Source organism: Pan troglodytes, chromosome 15 (assembly GCF_028858775.2).
Source record: "Pan troglodytes isolate AG18354 chromosome 15, NHGRI_mPanTro3-v2.0_pri, whole genome shotgun sequence".
Lineage (NCBI taxonomy): Eukaryota > Metazoa > Chordata > Mammalia > Primates > Hominidae > Pan > Pan troglodytes.
The window spans coordinates 20,323,331-20,339,474 of NC_072413.2; the positions used below are offsets into that span (position 1 = coordinate 20,323,331).

A 16,144-nucleotide genomic window follows, 5' to 3' on the forward strand; every position below is an offset into this window, starting at 1 on the left:
TTCAACATAGTTCTAGGCTTGTTTCTGACAAAGTGATTTGGAAGGTGGAGGAGAAGGAGAAGAGATTTGCAAACCCAAACAATATCTGGGCCTGAATTTCTTACTTAAGTCTGTATCTGAGAAACTATTCATATGCTGACTCTGGACGCATTCTTTATCTGAATCTGGGGAGAGTGAACTCCAGGGAACAGACTGAACTAAGCGTCTGTTCTTAGCTATGTGTCTAGGTATAAATGTTTACAGGTCCTTGCAGAAAGTTAGATCCTTCTCCCAAATTTTACTCTGATAACACTTCTGGAGGTTTCTTCTTTTATTTTTCATTTTATTTTTAGATTTACATGTGGAGGTTTGTAACAAGAGTATGCTGCGTGATGCTGAGGTTTGGGCTCCTAGTTGGTCACCCAGATAGTGAACATAGTACACAAGAGGCAGTCACCTGGATAGTGAACATGGTACCCAATAGGATGTTTTTCAGCCCCTCCCCACTCCATCTCTCCCTCCTTTTGGAGTCCACAATGTCTATTATTCCCATCTTTATGTCTGTGTGTGCCCACAGTCTGGCTTCCACTTACAATGAGAACATATGATATTTTGTTTTCTGTTTCTGCACTAATGCTGCACTTAAGATAATGGCCTCTAGCTGCATACATGTTTCTGCAAAGGATATAATTTCATTAGTTTTATGGCTGCATAGTATTCCATGGTGTATATGTACCAAATTTTCCACAGTCTATCACAATTGATGGGCACCTAGGTTGTTTCCATGTCTTTGCTATTGTAAATAGTGCTGTGATAAATATATGAGTGCATGTGTCTTTTGGTAGAATGATTTATATTCCTTTGGATATATAGCCAGGTATGGGATTGCTAGCTTGAATCATAAATGTTTTTTTAGTTTTCTGAGAAATCTCCACACTGCTTTCCACAGGGCTGAACTAATTTGCATTCTCAGCAACAGTGTATAAGCATTCCATTTTCCCTGCAAACTCCCCAGCATCTGTTATTTTTTGAATTTTAATAATAGCTATTCTGACCGATATGAGATGGTATCTCATTGTGATTTTGATTTGCATTTCTTTGATGATTAGTGATATGAAAGATTTTTTCATATGCTTGTTGGCCACTTGTATGTCTTCTGCTGACAGGTGTCTGTTCAAGTTCTTTGTCCATTGTTTAATGGAGTTATTTGTTTATTTCCTGTTGATTTGTTAAAGTTCACTACAGATTCTGGATATTAGTCCTATGTAGGACGTATAGTTTGCAAATAATTTCTCCCATTTTGTAAGTTGTCTTCTGACTATGTTGATAGTTTCTTTTGCTGTGCAGAAGCCTTTTAGATTAAATAAGTCCCACTTGCCAATTTTTGTTTTTGTTGCAATTGCTTTTGAGAACTTAGCCAAAAATTCTTTGCCTAGGCTGATATCCAGAAGTGCGTTTCCCAGGTTTTCTTTCAGGATTTCTACGAGGTGTTACATTTAAGCCTTCAATCCATCTTGAATTAATTTTTGTATATGGTGACAGATACGGGTCCAGTTTTGTTCATCTGCATATGTCTAGGCAGTTATCCCAGCACCATTTGTTGAATGAGTCCTTTCCCCATTGCTTATTTTTGTTGGCTTTGTCAAAGATCAGATGATCATAGGTGTATGGCTTTATTTCTCGGTTCTCTATTCTGTTCCATGGGTCTTTGTGTCCGTTTCTGTACCATTACTAAGGCCAAGTTTTAGTTACTTAGCCTTGTACTACAATTTGAATTTGGGTAATGTGATGTCCCTAGTTTTGTTCTTTCTTTTTGTTAAGGATTGCTTTGGCTCTTCAGGCTCTTTTTTGGTTCCATATGAATTTTAGAATGGTTTCTACTAATTCTGTGAAAAATGACATTGACAATTTGATAGGAATAGTTTTGAATTTGTAGATTGCTTTGGGCAGTATGGACATTTTGACGACATTGATTCTTCCAATCCATAAGCATGGAATGTTTTTCCATTTGTTCGTGTGGTCTATGATTTCTTTCAGCTGTGTTTTACAGTTCTTGTATACTTCTTTCACCTCCTTGGTTAGCTGTGTTCCTAGGTATTTGGGGGCATGTGGCTATTGTAAATTGGATTGCATTCTTGAACTGACTCTCAGTATGATCACTATTGGTTTATAGAAATGCTCCTGATTTTTTAATGTTGATTTTGTACCTTGAAACTTCGCTGAAGTCATTCATTAGTTCTGGAGTCTTTTGGTGGAGTCTTTAGTGTTTTCTAGGTATAGAATCATATTGTCAGTGAAGAGAGATAATGTAACTTCTTCTTTCCCTATTTGGAGGCCTTTTACTTCTTTCTTTTGCCTGCTTGCTCTGGGTAAGACTTCTAGTGCTATGTTGAATGGGAGTACAGAGAGTAGGCATTCTTGTCTTGTTCCCGTTCTCAAGGTGAACGCTTCCGGCTTTTGCCCATTAAGTATGATATTGGCTATGGGTTTGTCATAGACCACTCTTATTATTTTGAGGTATATTCCTTCAATACTTAGTTTGTTGAGGGTTTTTATCGTGAAGAGTTTTTGGATTTTATGGAGTGCTTTTTCTGTATCTATTGAGATGATCACACGGGTTTTGGTTTTAATTCTGCTTATGTGGTGAATCGCATTTATTGATTTGTGTGTGTTGAAACAACTTTGGATCCCAGGAATGAAGCCTACTTGATTCCAGGAATGAAGATTAGCTTTTTGCTGTGCTGCTGGATTCAGGACGCTAGTTTTTGTTGAGAATTTTTGTGCCTATGTGCATCAGGGATTTGATCTTTAGTTTTCTTTTATCATTGTGTCTTTACCAGATTTTTGGTATCAGGATAATACTGGATTTGTAGAACGATTTAGGGAAGAATCTCTCCTTGATTTTTTGGAATAGTTTCAGCATGATTGGTATCAGTTCTTTGTATGTCTGGTAGAAGTTGGCTGTGAATCCATCTGGTATGGGGCTTTTTTTATTGGTACATTTTTTATTACTGATAAGCTGCACTTCACTAAAATTTAAAAGTTATGCTCTTATGAAATGCAATGTCAAGAAAACGGGAGACAAAACACAAACTGAGTAATCCATTGCACTTGAACAAATCTTTCTTGATATTTTAGTTTCTCTCCATGTAAGAGGCATGTTTCAGCTGCATTTAGTCTGCCATCTTACCAAAAACAGGTTTTTGTTTTCTTTTGTTATGTTATAAAATGAAAACTCATAGGAAGTAAGCATAGTGAAGTGTTTGTTTTTACTGCAGACACTTCATAGGAAAAGGCCAGCTTTAATAATCTGTGTAATCATGGGGACATTTTTTTGTGATGACCTCAGAGTGTTGTCTCTGATAGTTGATAACCATCTTGGTATAGGACAGTGTTCACAAATAAAATCTTGTAAACAACTATCAGGCTGGCAGCAACAAAACCATCAGGGAAGTTTTTAAAAAATGAAACCCTTTGAATCTTGGAAATTGTGGTTTGAAATGTTGGAAATCGTGATTCCTAAAGTTAGTGGTTTTTTCCCAACATCTGTAATTTTAAATGACTCACAAGTTAATTCAGTTCTCACACAACCAGGTTTTAGAACCTCGATTATCAGCCGATGTATCTTTATCAATTTGTAAAGCAAGAGAAGAGGAAAGTTCTAACTCATGCTTCAGTCTGTTGATGCAAATCTACATGTGGATTCCCTACATCATCAGAGGAAATTGATTAAACTTTGGCAATAAAATGTCGGCATATGACCACAGTAGAAAGCGTCCTTGAGGCCAGATCTCCAGAGTATAGGGTTAACACTTGTTGCCTGACTGTCATAAGCAAGCAACTTGTCTTGGAGTCATTGAAATCATGAGGGAATAAGCTATTAATCTGAGGTCATATCTTATCAGTAAATGTCAGTCACTGCTCTACATGTTAGGATACAGTGCTGAAAAACATAGACTCAGTAACAGCAAGACTTCTTAACACTCCCTCTGATTTCAACTCAAAACCCTTGTCTGACATCCCATTGAGTTATACCACTGGCCTGCAATGGATACGTAAAAATATTGGCCTGTATTAAAATATCCAAGAAAATGGAACTCTCACCTACAGAAATACCCTAGGATGCTTTGCTAAAGATCTTTTGTTTCAGGTAGTGTCCAAAGAACAAAATTGACAAAATAGACCATAGAGATGACAACATCTGCCCTTCATATTTACAAGGACCACCTGAGACTGGCATGGGCCTTATAAATGAGGTCAGGGTTGAGGACCTATTTCTGACTTTTGGAAGGAGTCCAGGAAAACATTCATCCCAGTTCAGCCCCTGTCCACCAGAGGGAGTGGCTTCCTAACACAAACTCATTTCCTGCTATCACTGTAGGTTTCACTGTGATTTCTTCATGTTAAGGATCAAGACCATTATTTGGGTAACACACTAAAGATGAACTATTCTCCAGGCTTAGTATCTGTGATACTCTTACTGCTTGGTAAGTAAGATGCCTTTTAAAATTTGGTCTCTGTCTTCTATCAAGCCAAAAAAATCTTTAACCATAATTTGACCTAAGAGCATTATGCTCAAGGCTAAACAGATCTCTCTCTCTCTCTCTCTTTTTTTTTCCCTAGGAAGAACCCGTGGAGATTCAGTGACCCAGATGGAAGGGCCAGTGACTCTCTCAGAAGAGGCCTTCCTGACTATAAACTGCACGTACACAGCCACAGGATACCCTTCCCTTTTCTGGTATGTCCAATATCCTGGAGAAGGCCTACAGCTCCTCCTGAAAGCCACGAAGGCTGATGACAAGGGAAGCAACAAAGGTTTTGAAGCCACAAACCGTAAAGAAACCACTTCTTTCCACTTGGAGAAAGACTCAGTTCAAGCGTCAGACTCAGCGGTCTACTTCTGTGCTCTGAGTGACACAGTGACAGGGACTGCAGGGGGAGCTGAGCACAAACTCTGAGCAGCACAGGGGGCCCAGCTGCTGAGTGTCAGCCACTGTGATCCACTCTGGTTCCAGCACAGTCTGTGGTTGTTTGTGCCTCAGTTTCTCTGATTGATGCAGTAATCATACACATGGCCAGAGGAGAAAAACAAGAAATGAACATCCCCAAACCCAGCTCTTGGTTAGTGAAATTAAAAACAGACATTGACACCAAGTAGTTCCTCATCCAGTGCCAAAGTAATTTCAAGGTTAAACCACAGAAACAATGAAGCTGTCTCTGTGATCATCCTTGCAGACAAAGTTCAACCCCCACCTCTTGTTCCAGGTCACTCTGGTAGATATTGGAGGTGGATGTGTTCTATTACATTTTTACAGAGCCAAATGTGCCAGAGAAGGTGGCGTCTGTATAATGTCTCTGTAACAGAGTACAGCAGGAGAGATGACAGGAGAGCTACAGCTCCTCAATTCAGTTCAAATGTCTATGCAGGATTCTTAATAGAGAAAGAAGGGAAGAGAAGAAAGGAGGAGGGACAGAATGTCACATGTAAAAAAATAATACAGAGAGGAAAGCGACAATTGTCAGAGAGAGGAAAGGTTTCTTTTTTGGTAAGCCAGATGGTAGAGAAAGGCTGATGTTCCAAAAAGAAAGGGAAGGATCAAAATCATTATTGAAGAAATGACTCATTTGTAAATCGTAAGTATTCCTTGCTTGTTACATTGATCAATTGGCTTTCTAACAACAAGTCCTTAAGTGAGTTAGTTTTGCAGTGCAAATGGAAGATTAAGCATACAGATTTATATCTGTATCCCTGTGAAATCCTATTAAAGACACAGTAAAGAAATTGAAAAGGGCATAAAACCACAAAAAGAATAGAAAAGGAGGTGACAGCAGATGGTGATACCAATACAATTTTAGAAGGCAGGAGTGTATGGAGAAATGAAAACTTGCATAGCAGACCAGATAAAGAAGAAACCTGGGCCTAGTGAAAGAAGACAACAAGGAACACCCAATGTGTGTTGAGCCTTTGTGGAAAGGTTTAGAAATCAGAAGTACCAATGACCTTTGAATAATTGGTGAAGATAATGCTTTGTGTGTGTGTTTCTATTTTGAGGGTATTTGAAAAGAGGGTTTGAAAAGAGGAGGAGAAAGTGAGAAAATGTATCATTAATTGACCACCCATGCTCTCCACCACTGCCTGTATAACAAGCAATGCTCACTTCCCAAACCCAGAAGAAAGTTGGAATTTAATATTTCATGAATTGAAGTGCAGAACACAATAACACAAGAAAGCAGAATAAAATTAAAATGTAAAAATATCATAGTCAATTATTTAATATAAGAAATATAAAATATTGTTTATGAAATATTCTCGTAGTAGTCTATGTGTTTCAACCCAATTGTCTTCTAGATAAGTTTCACTAATTTATACTATCAGTAGTGGTGATTTGGCAGGATACCTATTTTCCTTAAACCTTATGTATTACTAAACTTTTTGACATTGGCTTATCAGTTAGAATTTCTTTCATTTAAAGAATATTTCATTTATTTATGAATTAGATGGAGCATCATTTAATATACTTAAAAGCTATTTACATTTTTTGATATATTGCCATTTATATATCTGCCCCCTCCCTTTTTTTTTTTTTTTTTTTTTTTTTTTTTTACCATTTATTGTCTTTATTTTCCACATCTACCATTGTTCCAACTATGAGATACTGGCAAACCCTCACCCTTTGAAAAATTCTTTATTTTTTAAGAGCAGTTTTAGTTTACAGCAAAATCGAGAGAAGGGTACAGAGATTTGCCACATACCCTCTATCCCTTCCCAGATATATATCCTCTCCCATTATCAACATCCACCACCAGAGTGGTACATTTGTTACAAATGATGCACTTACAATGACATGTCATAGTCACTCAAAGTTCATAGTTTACATTAGGGTTCACGCTTAGTGTTGCATAATATATAGATGTGGACAAATGTGTAATGCCATACATCTATCATTGTAGTATCAGACAGAGTAATTTCGCTGTCCTAAATGTGCTCTGGTATTCATTCATTTCCCAATATAACCCCTGGCTACCTCTGATCTTTTAGTGTTTCAATGATTTTGCCTTTTCCAGAATGTCATATACTTGGCATTATACAGTATGTAGACTTTCCACACTGACTTCTTTCACTTAGTAACATGGATTTAAGGTTTCTGTTTCTTTCATGCCTTGATAGCTCATTTTTTTTAGTATTGAATAATATTCTGTTTTCTGGATACATCATAGTTTATTTATCCATTCTTCTTCTGAAGGGCATTTTGGTTGCTTCAAAGTTTTGGCAATGATGAATAAAGCTGCCACAAATATCCCTGTGGAGGTTTTTGTGTAGACGTGTTTTCCACTACTTGGATAAATACCAGTGAGGAAAACTGCTGGATCATATGGAAAGAATTTTTTTTTTTTTTTAAATCTGCCAAACTGTGCTCAAAGTGGCTGTTCCATTTTGCATTCCCACCAACAATGAATGAGAGTTCTTTTTTGTTTATATCCTTGCTAGCATTTGGTGTTGTCAGAGGTCTGGATGTTGGCCATTCAAATAGGTGTATCATGGTATCTCATTGTTGTTTTAATTTTCATTTCCCTGATGCCATATGATATGGAACAACTTTTCATATGCTTATTTGCCATTTATATATTTTCTTTGCTGAAATATGTGTTAGAGTCTTTTATCTATTTTTTTTTTGGTCAGACTGTTTTCTTATTGTTGAATTTTAAGATGTTTTGCATAACAGTTCTTGATCAGATATGCCTTTTGCAAATATTTTCTCCCGGTCTGTGTTTTGTCTCCCATTTTCTTGACATTGCATTTCATAAGAGCATAACTGTTAAATTTTAGTGAAGTGCAGCTTATCAATAATTTTTTTTCCAGAGAACATACCTTTGTCTTTGTATAAGTCATTGCCAAACCCAAGGTCATCTAGATTTTCTCCTACATTGCCTTCTTGGAGTTTTGTTTTGCATTTTACATTTACATCTATGGTTGCTTTTTGAGTTAATTTTTGTGAATAGTATAAGGTCTGTGTCTAGAGTCTAGACTAATTTTCTTTTCTTTTTCTTTTTCTTTTTCTTTGCCTGTGAATGTCCAGTTGTTCCAGCACCATTTATTGACAAAACTGTCTTTACTTCATTGTATTGCCTGTGCTCCTTTGTCAAAGATTAGTTAACTACATTTATGTGGGTCTATTTCTGGGTTCTCTATTTTGTTCCATTGATCTATTTGTTTACTCTTTTGCCAATGTCACAGTGTCTTGATTATTCTAGCTTTACAGTAAGTCTTAAAATCAGGTATTGTCATTCATCTGACTTTATTCTCCTGTAAAACCTTTTTTTGTTTTGATAATTCTGGGTCCTTTGCACCTCCATATAACCTTTAGAATGAGTTTATCAATATTCACAAAAAATTGCTGGGATTTTAATTGAGATTGCATTGAACCTACAGATTAAACTGTGAGGAATGAACATTTTGACAATATTGAGTCTTCCTACTCATGAACATGTCATCTGGGAACAAAGTTATACTTCTTTTTTTCCTAATCTGTATACTTTTTTTTTTTTACTTGTCTTGTTGCATTAGCTAGGACTCGCAATATGATGCTGAAAAGGAGTGGAGAGAGGCCCATCTTTGCCTTGTTCCTGATGTTAGTAGGAAAGCATCAGTTTCTCATAATTATGATGTTAGCTATAGATTTTGGAACATATTACTTATGAAGTTGAAGGAATTCCACTCTATTTCTAGTTCACCGAGAGTTTTTATCATGAATGGGTGCTGAATTTTGTTAAATGCTTTTTCTGCATTTATTGATAAAATCATGCGATTTTTCTAGAGACTTGAAAAGTTGAGAAGTTTATAGCTGATAGACGCAGGCTCATTAAAAGACTGAGAACAAATTGTGGGCCTATAGAACACTTCCTCTCCCCTCACACCTTACCACCATAGCACTAACAGCCTATTTACAGCGGTTCCTTTTACCAAGTACGTCATGTCTGGCTATCAAGTAAAAAATTACAGGGTGTATTAAAAGGGAAAATACAATTGAAAGAGACAGAAAAATCATCAGAAAAACACATCAGGGTTGTTGGAACTATCAGACCCAGGAATTTGAAACAAATATGCCAACAGCTCTAGTAATGAAGTAGAGAGCATGCCAAAACAGATGGGCAATGTAACAGACAGACCGACCTTCTAAGAAAGAACCAAGAAAAAAAAAAGCTAGAGATCAAAATACAGCAACAGAAATGAAGAATGTCGTTGGCTGACTTATTAATAAACTGGACGTAGCTGAGGAAAGAATTTCTGAACTTAAGGATATATCAGCAGAAACATCCAAAACTGAAAAAGCAGAGAAAACAAAGACTAAGAAAAACCCAGGAAAGAGTATCTAAAAATATTCAAAAACTGTGGAACAACTATAGAAGTGTACTATACATGTAATGGGAATGTCACAAGGAGAAGAAAGAGAGAAATTAACAGAAAAAATATTTAAAACAATGATGGAGAATTTCTCCCAAAATAATACCAGATGCCAAACCACAGATCTAAGAAGCTCAGAGAACACTTGGTAGCATAAATGCCAACCCCCTCCAAACCCTAAGCGTATCATTTTCAAACTAGAAAATCATAGATAAAGAAAACATCCTGAAAGAAGCTGGCAAGGGGTGGAGTGGGGAAAGTGCCTTACCTATACAGGAACAAACATAAGAATTACATCCAACTTCTCTTCAGAAATCATGCAAGGAGGAGAGAGTATAGTGAAATATTTAAGGTATTAACAGAAGAAACCACCAACCTAGAATTGTGTACCCAGAGAAATTATCCCTCAAAAGTGCAAGAGAAATAAAGACATTTTCAGACAAAAATTGGGGATATGTGTTGCCAAGTAGCCCTGCCTTGCAAGAAATGTTAAAAGTTCTTTAAAGATAAATTAAAAGTTCAGGTTTCTTCTATGGCAGAGTTGTGTAAATATGAATACATTCAAAATATAAATGTATAAATAAAGATAAACCTCAAGTAAGTCTCAGTTCAACTACAGAAAAATAAGAAAGTGCTTTTATGAGATATGTAGCTAAAAGTGCAATTCCTGTTTGTCTTTTGCACACTAGTTGAGACTGTTCCATAACCAGAGAACCCACTTGCAAATTTGAAAACCTAATTAGCTTCCTTCTTAGAAACACTCTGCTTATTCTTACATTTATCAGCTTCTGAGAACATGACAGCAGGTGTAAGAAGCTTCTCCATCAGTAATCCAAACTCGGTGCCTGTCATTGTAAGGAATATGCAACTGATGCTGTAGACCAGGGATTTCATTCCCGCTTTTGCAGGGACGAAGTGAGCTTGTGTAGACCATGATCTCTCTCCTGAATCTACAACAAGAATTCTGCTACTGCTTGATGAAAAGGGGGTCACTGAGAACTCTGGATTTTTTAATGCTTATTTGATTCCAATGAGGGGGCAAGTAAAGGCTCTGAGAGACTGATGGTTGCTCTCTCTGAACTCGGTAAAACATTGTAAAAATAGTACATGAAAATAAAATAATAAAATTTTATTATTGTCTTGTAAGTGTGCAGAAAATGATACTCTGTCTTAGTTTTCCCTTAGTCGTATCAAAGTCTTGAAAATTTAGCCTTTACCAAAGCATTTCCTTTTCCATCTAGGCATAACACTTCTGCTCTAAACTCATATAAACTATTAGAACATCCCTCAATTACCACAAAAAATCCTTCGATTTCCTAGTAATTAGTCACAGAAGAAAGCTATTATGATAAAAACAGATGGTATTTGTTCTAGCATATAAGTGAATAATTTATGTTTCATGAGAGTAGAAGTCACAGCATCAAATGATCAAAGCTGAATAGAATTTTTAGCAGTAGGTTTTTCGTATCCTCCTCTCCAAATTTCATCCTCTCCTTTCTTGAAGGGGTTAACAAAGACAAAGTGTGGCCTGCCTGTGTTCTCTCTCAGCTCAGTCACTTTCATGTCTTTGAAACCAAATAATGCCATGGGGCTGAGTCCTTCTCAGCTGAATCCATGAAAAATAGTTCATCTTTTCACAAACTGGTAAACAAGTGAAGCATTTCAATTCACACATTGGGAACGTCACCATTTACCATGTGATTTGTTGATTAGGGAACAAAAAGGAGAGGTGGTGAAGTGAGCAGTTAAGAGTAAGAATTTAGGAGCCTGTTTGCCTGGGTTTGAATCTGATCTTGAATGCTTATAACTGTATAATCTTGGCTAAGTTGCTTAACTTTCTGACTACCATTTGTTGTGGGGATTAAATGAATATATGTATTTGAAATTCTGGCCCATGATAAGTGCTCAGTAATTGTTAGCTGATTATAAAAGCTACTATAAAATCTTCTATAATATTGAGAAACTAAGAAGTCACTTGTGTTCAGGGAGAGAAAAATTACCATTTCGGTAGTTAATTATTTAGTAAATAAGCAAGAAAAGAAGAATACATGTTGACCTAAAATAATAATGAAGCCCTTATATGTACAATGTGCTGTATCAGGACATTTGTCTACTGATAGCAGTATAAATTATTGCTTTTACGTGGAAAGAACTTACCAGAAAAAAATTATTCCATAAATTGAGGAACAAGATAAAATACATAAAAACTTAACCAATTGTTAAAATTATAAGTATATGGACAATTAAGTTTCAAAGGTATTTTCAGGAGGAGATCACTGTGTTACAGAAAAGTCAAGGAGAGGCATCATGGGGAAATAGAAAATTTAATCAGGCTTTAAAGGACAGACACACATTAAATTTGTTCATTATACAATTATTTCTTAAATAGGCAACAGGGGTTTTTGTAGGTTTGATGAATAGAATAATAAACAAAATAGACAAATTCAGACACCAAAAGAGCTTCCCTCATGAGGCTTGAGTCTAGCTTTGTCTACAGTGTTCAACTTTCTCTTACAGAAATATCCTACGAAGTTTTCGTTCTAACATAGATATTGCTCTTGCTTACCATAACAATTGGCCGGTTTTATGTGATGATTAAAAGGTAAGATTTTTGTTTTGTTTTGTTTTTGGAAACAGGTATCACTACGTTGCCAAGGCTGGTCACAAACTCCTGGGCTCAAGCGATCCACCTGTCTCAGCCCACTGAGTAGCTGGGACTATAGGCCCACACTACCACACCTGGCCAAGGTCTAAGCATTTAAGTGCTGTATCTGTCACTTACTAAATTATGTGGCCATGGACAAGCTACTTAATTTAGAGCATCTACACATCATCAATTTTAATAACACACAACTTACCACATGATTGTAAAGATTGAATTAAATTAAATGAATTTAATTACGTGATTGAATTTAGTCAAAAATAATTTTTCAGCTGATGATAGTTATTCTGGAATGTGGATGAAATGTTGATAAAACAGAACATAAGATAAAATAACTAAAAAATTTAAGTATAGATTAAGGTTTAGCTTTCCACTCTCCTGCTATTGATTATGTTATTTTACTATGGTTAAGGCTGAGTCACCCTTTATTTCATATTGACCTTATTCCATCCAATTATTTGAACTGACTGTAATGGCTTTCTTGTTTGGTTTCTTTAGTTCACAGGTTTTATGCACAGAATGAAACATTCTTGCCCCTGGTGTAACTTAATGTAAATTCTAAGATGAATTCGCATGAGCCTTATGGAGCAGGTCTCGGATATAGTACTATTACATTGAGCTATGGTGCCAATAATTAGATCCGTATCTGGGGGCTCATTTAACAGGTTTCTGCATTGAAAGGAGAGAAAATAACCTTTCTAGGCTTTCCTTGGGGAGGAATGCTTTTTGGATATTCAATTTATGACTTGTACATACATGGTAGATGCTCAGGAAGGATTATAGAAGAAAAAAAGGAAGGACAACAATCTGGCAGACAAACAAGCATCACTCTCCAACAAATCAACACCTGGTCCTACCAAGGTCCTTTTCCATGTTACCTCTTCAGACATCAGGAGGAGCTGTGTGATCTGTGCCTGGGGGAATGGATCTTGTTTGTGGTTGGCTGGGAGGACTCTCAGCTTCCTGTAATAACAGAACTATGAATATTCACTCAGAGAAACAGGCTATTGGCTTGGTAGTGTTTGAGGGCTCCCAGACCCCAACCAGAGTCCACAGTAAGTCTCATGGATAAAGTGGAGAAGCCCTTGGGAGTTTTGTTCTTGATTTTCTCTTGGCAGCTGTGCTGTGAGTTTTGGGGCTCTGGAAATATCATTGAAAAGAGCAGTTTGTAGTATCTTCTTTAAAAGTCTGCACTTGGACACAGGAAGGGGAGCATAACACACTGGGGCCTGTTGTGGGGTGGGGGGACAGGGTAGGGATAGCATTAGGAGATATACCTAATGTAAATGACGAGTTAATGGGTGCAGCACACCAACATGGCACGTGTATACGTATGTAACAAACCTGCACGTTGTGCACATGTACCCTAGAACGTAAAGTATAATAAAAATAAATAAATAAATAAAATAAAATAAAATAAAAGTCTGGAAGTTATAGAAGGGTGGTTAGGGCCTCTGTGCTCACCTGTGGGAACTTGAAAAGAGAGTATATCTTCCAAAAGTAGTCAGCCATGAATGAATGTCCTCTGTTTGTGGTTCTCTGTTTAAACAGGGGTGAACAGCCTCCGTATTCTGGAGTAGAGTCCTTCATTCATTCCTGAGCATCCGGGAGGGACTGCACAACATTCTTAATTGCACTTATGAGGAGAGAATGTTCTCTTAACTTCTACTGGTTCTGGCAGGGTCTGGAAAAGGACTTGTGTCTTTGACCTTAATTCAATCAAGCCAGATGGAGGAGGGAGACAAACATTTCAAAGAAGCGCTTGGAAAAGAGAAGTTTTATAGTGTTTTGAATATGCTGGTCTCTCATCCTGGAGATTCAGGCACCTACTTCTGTGCTTTGAGGCACAGGGTCCCCAAGCACCTGCAGCCTGTACCACAACCTGCATCCGGGACCCTTGACACAGCCTTGCCTTGCAGGTGGGAGTGAAGGTGTTGTCTTTATATGTAGAGAGAACTTCTTTATAACCTCTGTCTCCAAACAGAAGCGAAGGGTAGTGCAGAATCTTTCTTATGTGATGAAGCTGAATTTATATTAAATTAAATTGCATTTTGTTATTATTGAAATTTCATTCTTCAATGTAGATTGTGCTGTGCTGGTTCTGGGCCTGTTTGCCCACCGATCCCTTCCACAGCTCTGTCCTTTACTCTAGAGTCGCAAACCACTGTGGCACAGGCTCTGAGGCCAAGAGGCAAGTTTTCTCCATGCTATACTCTCACCAACAGTATTTTACCCATTTGCTTGTAAATTCATGATGTTTCTTGTATTTGTATCATCTATACTATTATTTACTTTATTAAATGTTAAATTAACTTTTATGTTGAGTAGACTTCAAAACTATGTAAAATATTGTTCTTATTTTAATGGATACTATCAGTGAAATAATATTTTATATAAACTATACATCTGATGTGCAGGCTATGTTTGTTCCTGATACAAATTAAAATAACATTACATGTATAACAGTTAAAAAGACCATCTGTGTACTGCCTAACATGACCTCCTATGTTAACCACAATTTAGAAAATACTGATTCAGCTCATGTCCCTCATTTAATAGATGAAAAAAGTAGAATCAACAGGGACAGCATCACTTACTCAAAGGATGAATTACAGCAAAATGGAAGCTAGGAATGGAACACAGACATTGTGGCCCCTTGTCACTTGCTTTTTCCATGAAGGATGTAAAGTAGGATTCAGTGTTTGAAAAAAGGAGTGGTATGTTGTAATTTTAAATTAAATTATACTTTTATTACTTAATTATATGTTCATTAGAATAAATTAGGAGATATAAACACCCAGAAAACATAGAACACTCCTATAATTTCATAACCTAGAAATGATAGCTATTCGCATGCAAAAAAATTTTTGGTGCACATATAAAGCTATATTTTTGTATAAATGTGGTTTATAATACATCAAGTATTTATTAGCACACTTTTCTTTCAACTTTATATTTAGGTATTTTCAACTCAGGAAGCAAATATTGAGGAATAATTTTAAATTATTGCTTAGTTTCCATTACATAAATATGCTTTTTTAAAAACTCTTTTTTTTGGTATTGTTTCTACTTATACAGTATTACAGACAATGTTTTTATTAACATCATTAAAGTTGTAGTTTTAATGGAAGTGAAGTTGCTTGAATAAAGAAAAACACATGATACTGAATCCCTTATTTCCATGGAGCTATTTCTCACCAAACTGTAATTTCAACAGTAGCACATGATGATGCTAATTTTCCAATATTTTACCAATTGTAAACATTATTATTTTAGATTAGCTTCCATTTTGTTAAGTAAAATATTGTTTTTTATTATTCTTTTCTTTTAATTTGTGATTTTATACCTTTATTAAAATAAATAAATAAAACGAGATGAGAAAACATCAGATTCCATACACAGAATAGGTATCCTTTCATACAGTAACATGTATTTTTTGAAAGTGTGAAAAATACTGCTCTGGTCCAAGCTACCTTCTAACTGGTCTCTCTTTTCTCAAGGCAATCAATTCTCTATGTCCTTGCTACTTGAAGTGTGAGCCAGCATTGTCTGAACTTGTACTGATTCTCAGGCTCTACCCTAGGCTGATTGAATTTGAATCTGCATTTTATCAAGATTTCCAGGCGAATTCTATCACATCAAAGTTTAAGAAGCACCCATCTGATGAGTTGCCAGAATGATTTTTTAAAGTATAAATAAAGAGCTTTCTCCACTTGTCAAACGTGCTTCAATGGCTTTCTACTGCTCCTGGAATAAAGTGTGGTGGCTTTCAGGCTGTGATATAAAAGGATCTATATAATTGGAACCTCCCTTGGCCCTTTGGCTTTAAATTCTCTTTTCCTGGCTCTCTGTGCAGCAAAACTTCTGATTCTCTTTGAATTTTCTGAACTCGCTGTGTCCTTTCCCACATGTAGGCTCTCTTTCATCCATCTGAAATGCTCTTTCCCTAAATCTTGTTGAGCCTGACTCAACAAGAGTCATCCTTCAGGTCTCAGCTCAAATGTTACTACTGTAGAAAAAAACCTTACTGACCTCTGCTGCTCTTCCTGACTAATATATCTGTCTGTAATCCTCCCCCTAACTCTGTCAGAACACTTTAG

The 16,144-nt window shown here is 36.4% G+C and overlaps 1 protein-coding gene across 1 annotated transcript; it reads left to right on the plus strand.

Annotated features, from left to right (window-relative positions):
- The first annotated feature begins 4,384 nt into the window (after positions 1–4,384).
- Positions 4,385–6,207, plus strand: LOC743494 (T cell receptor alpha variable 9-2). The gene is made up of 2 exons (XM_001147409.6): positions 4,385–4,466; positions 4,603–6,207. Exons 1-2 carry the CDS (start codon positions 4,421–4,423, stop codon positions 4,935–4,937), a joined length of 381 nt encoding a protein of 126 aa, XP_001147409.5. The 5' UTR covers positions 4,385–4,420; the 3' UTR covers positions 4,938–6,207.
- Positions 6,208–16,144: the final 9,937 nt, after the last annotated feature.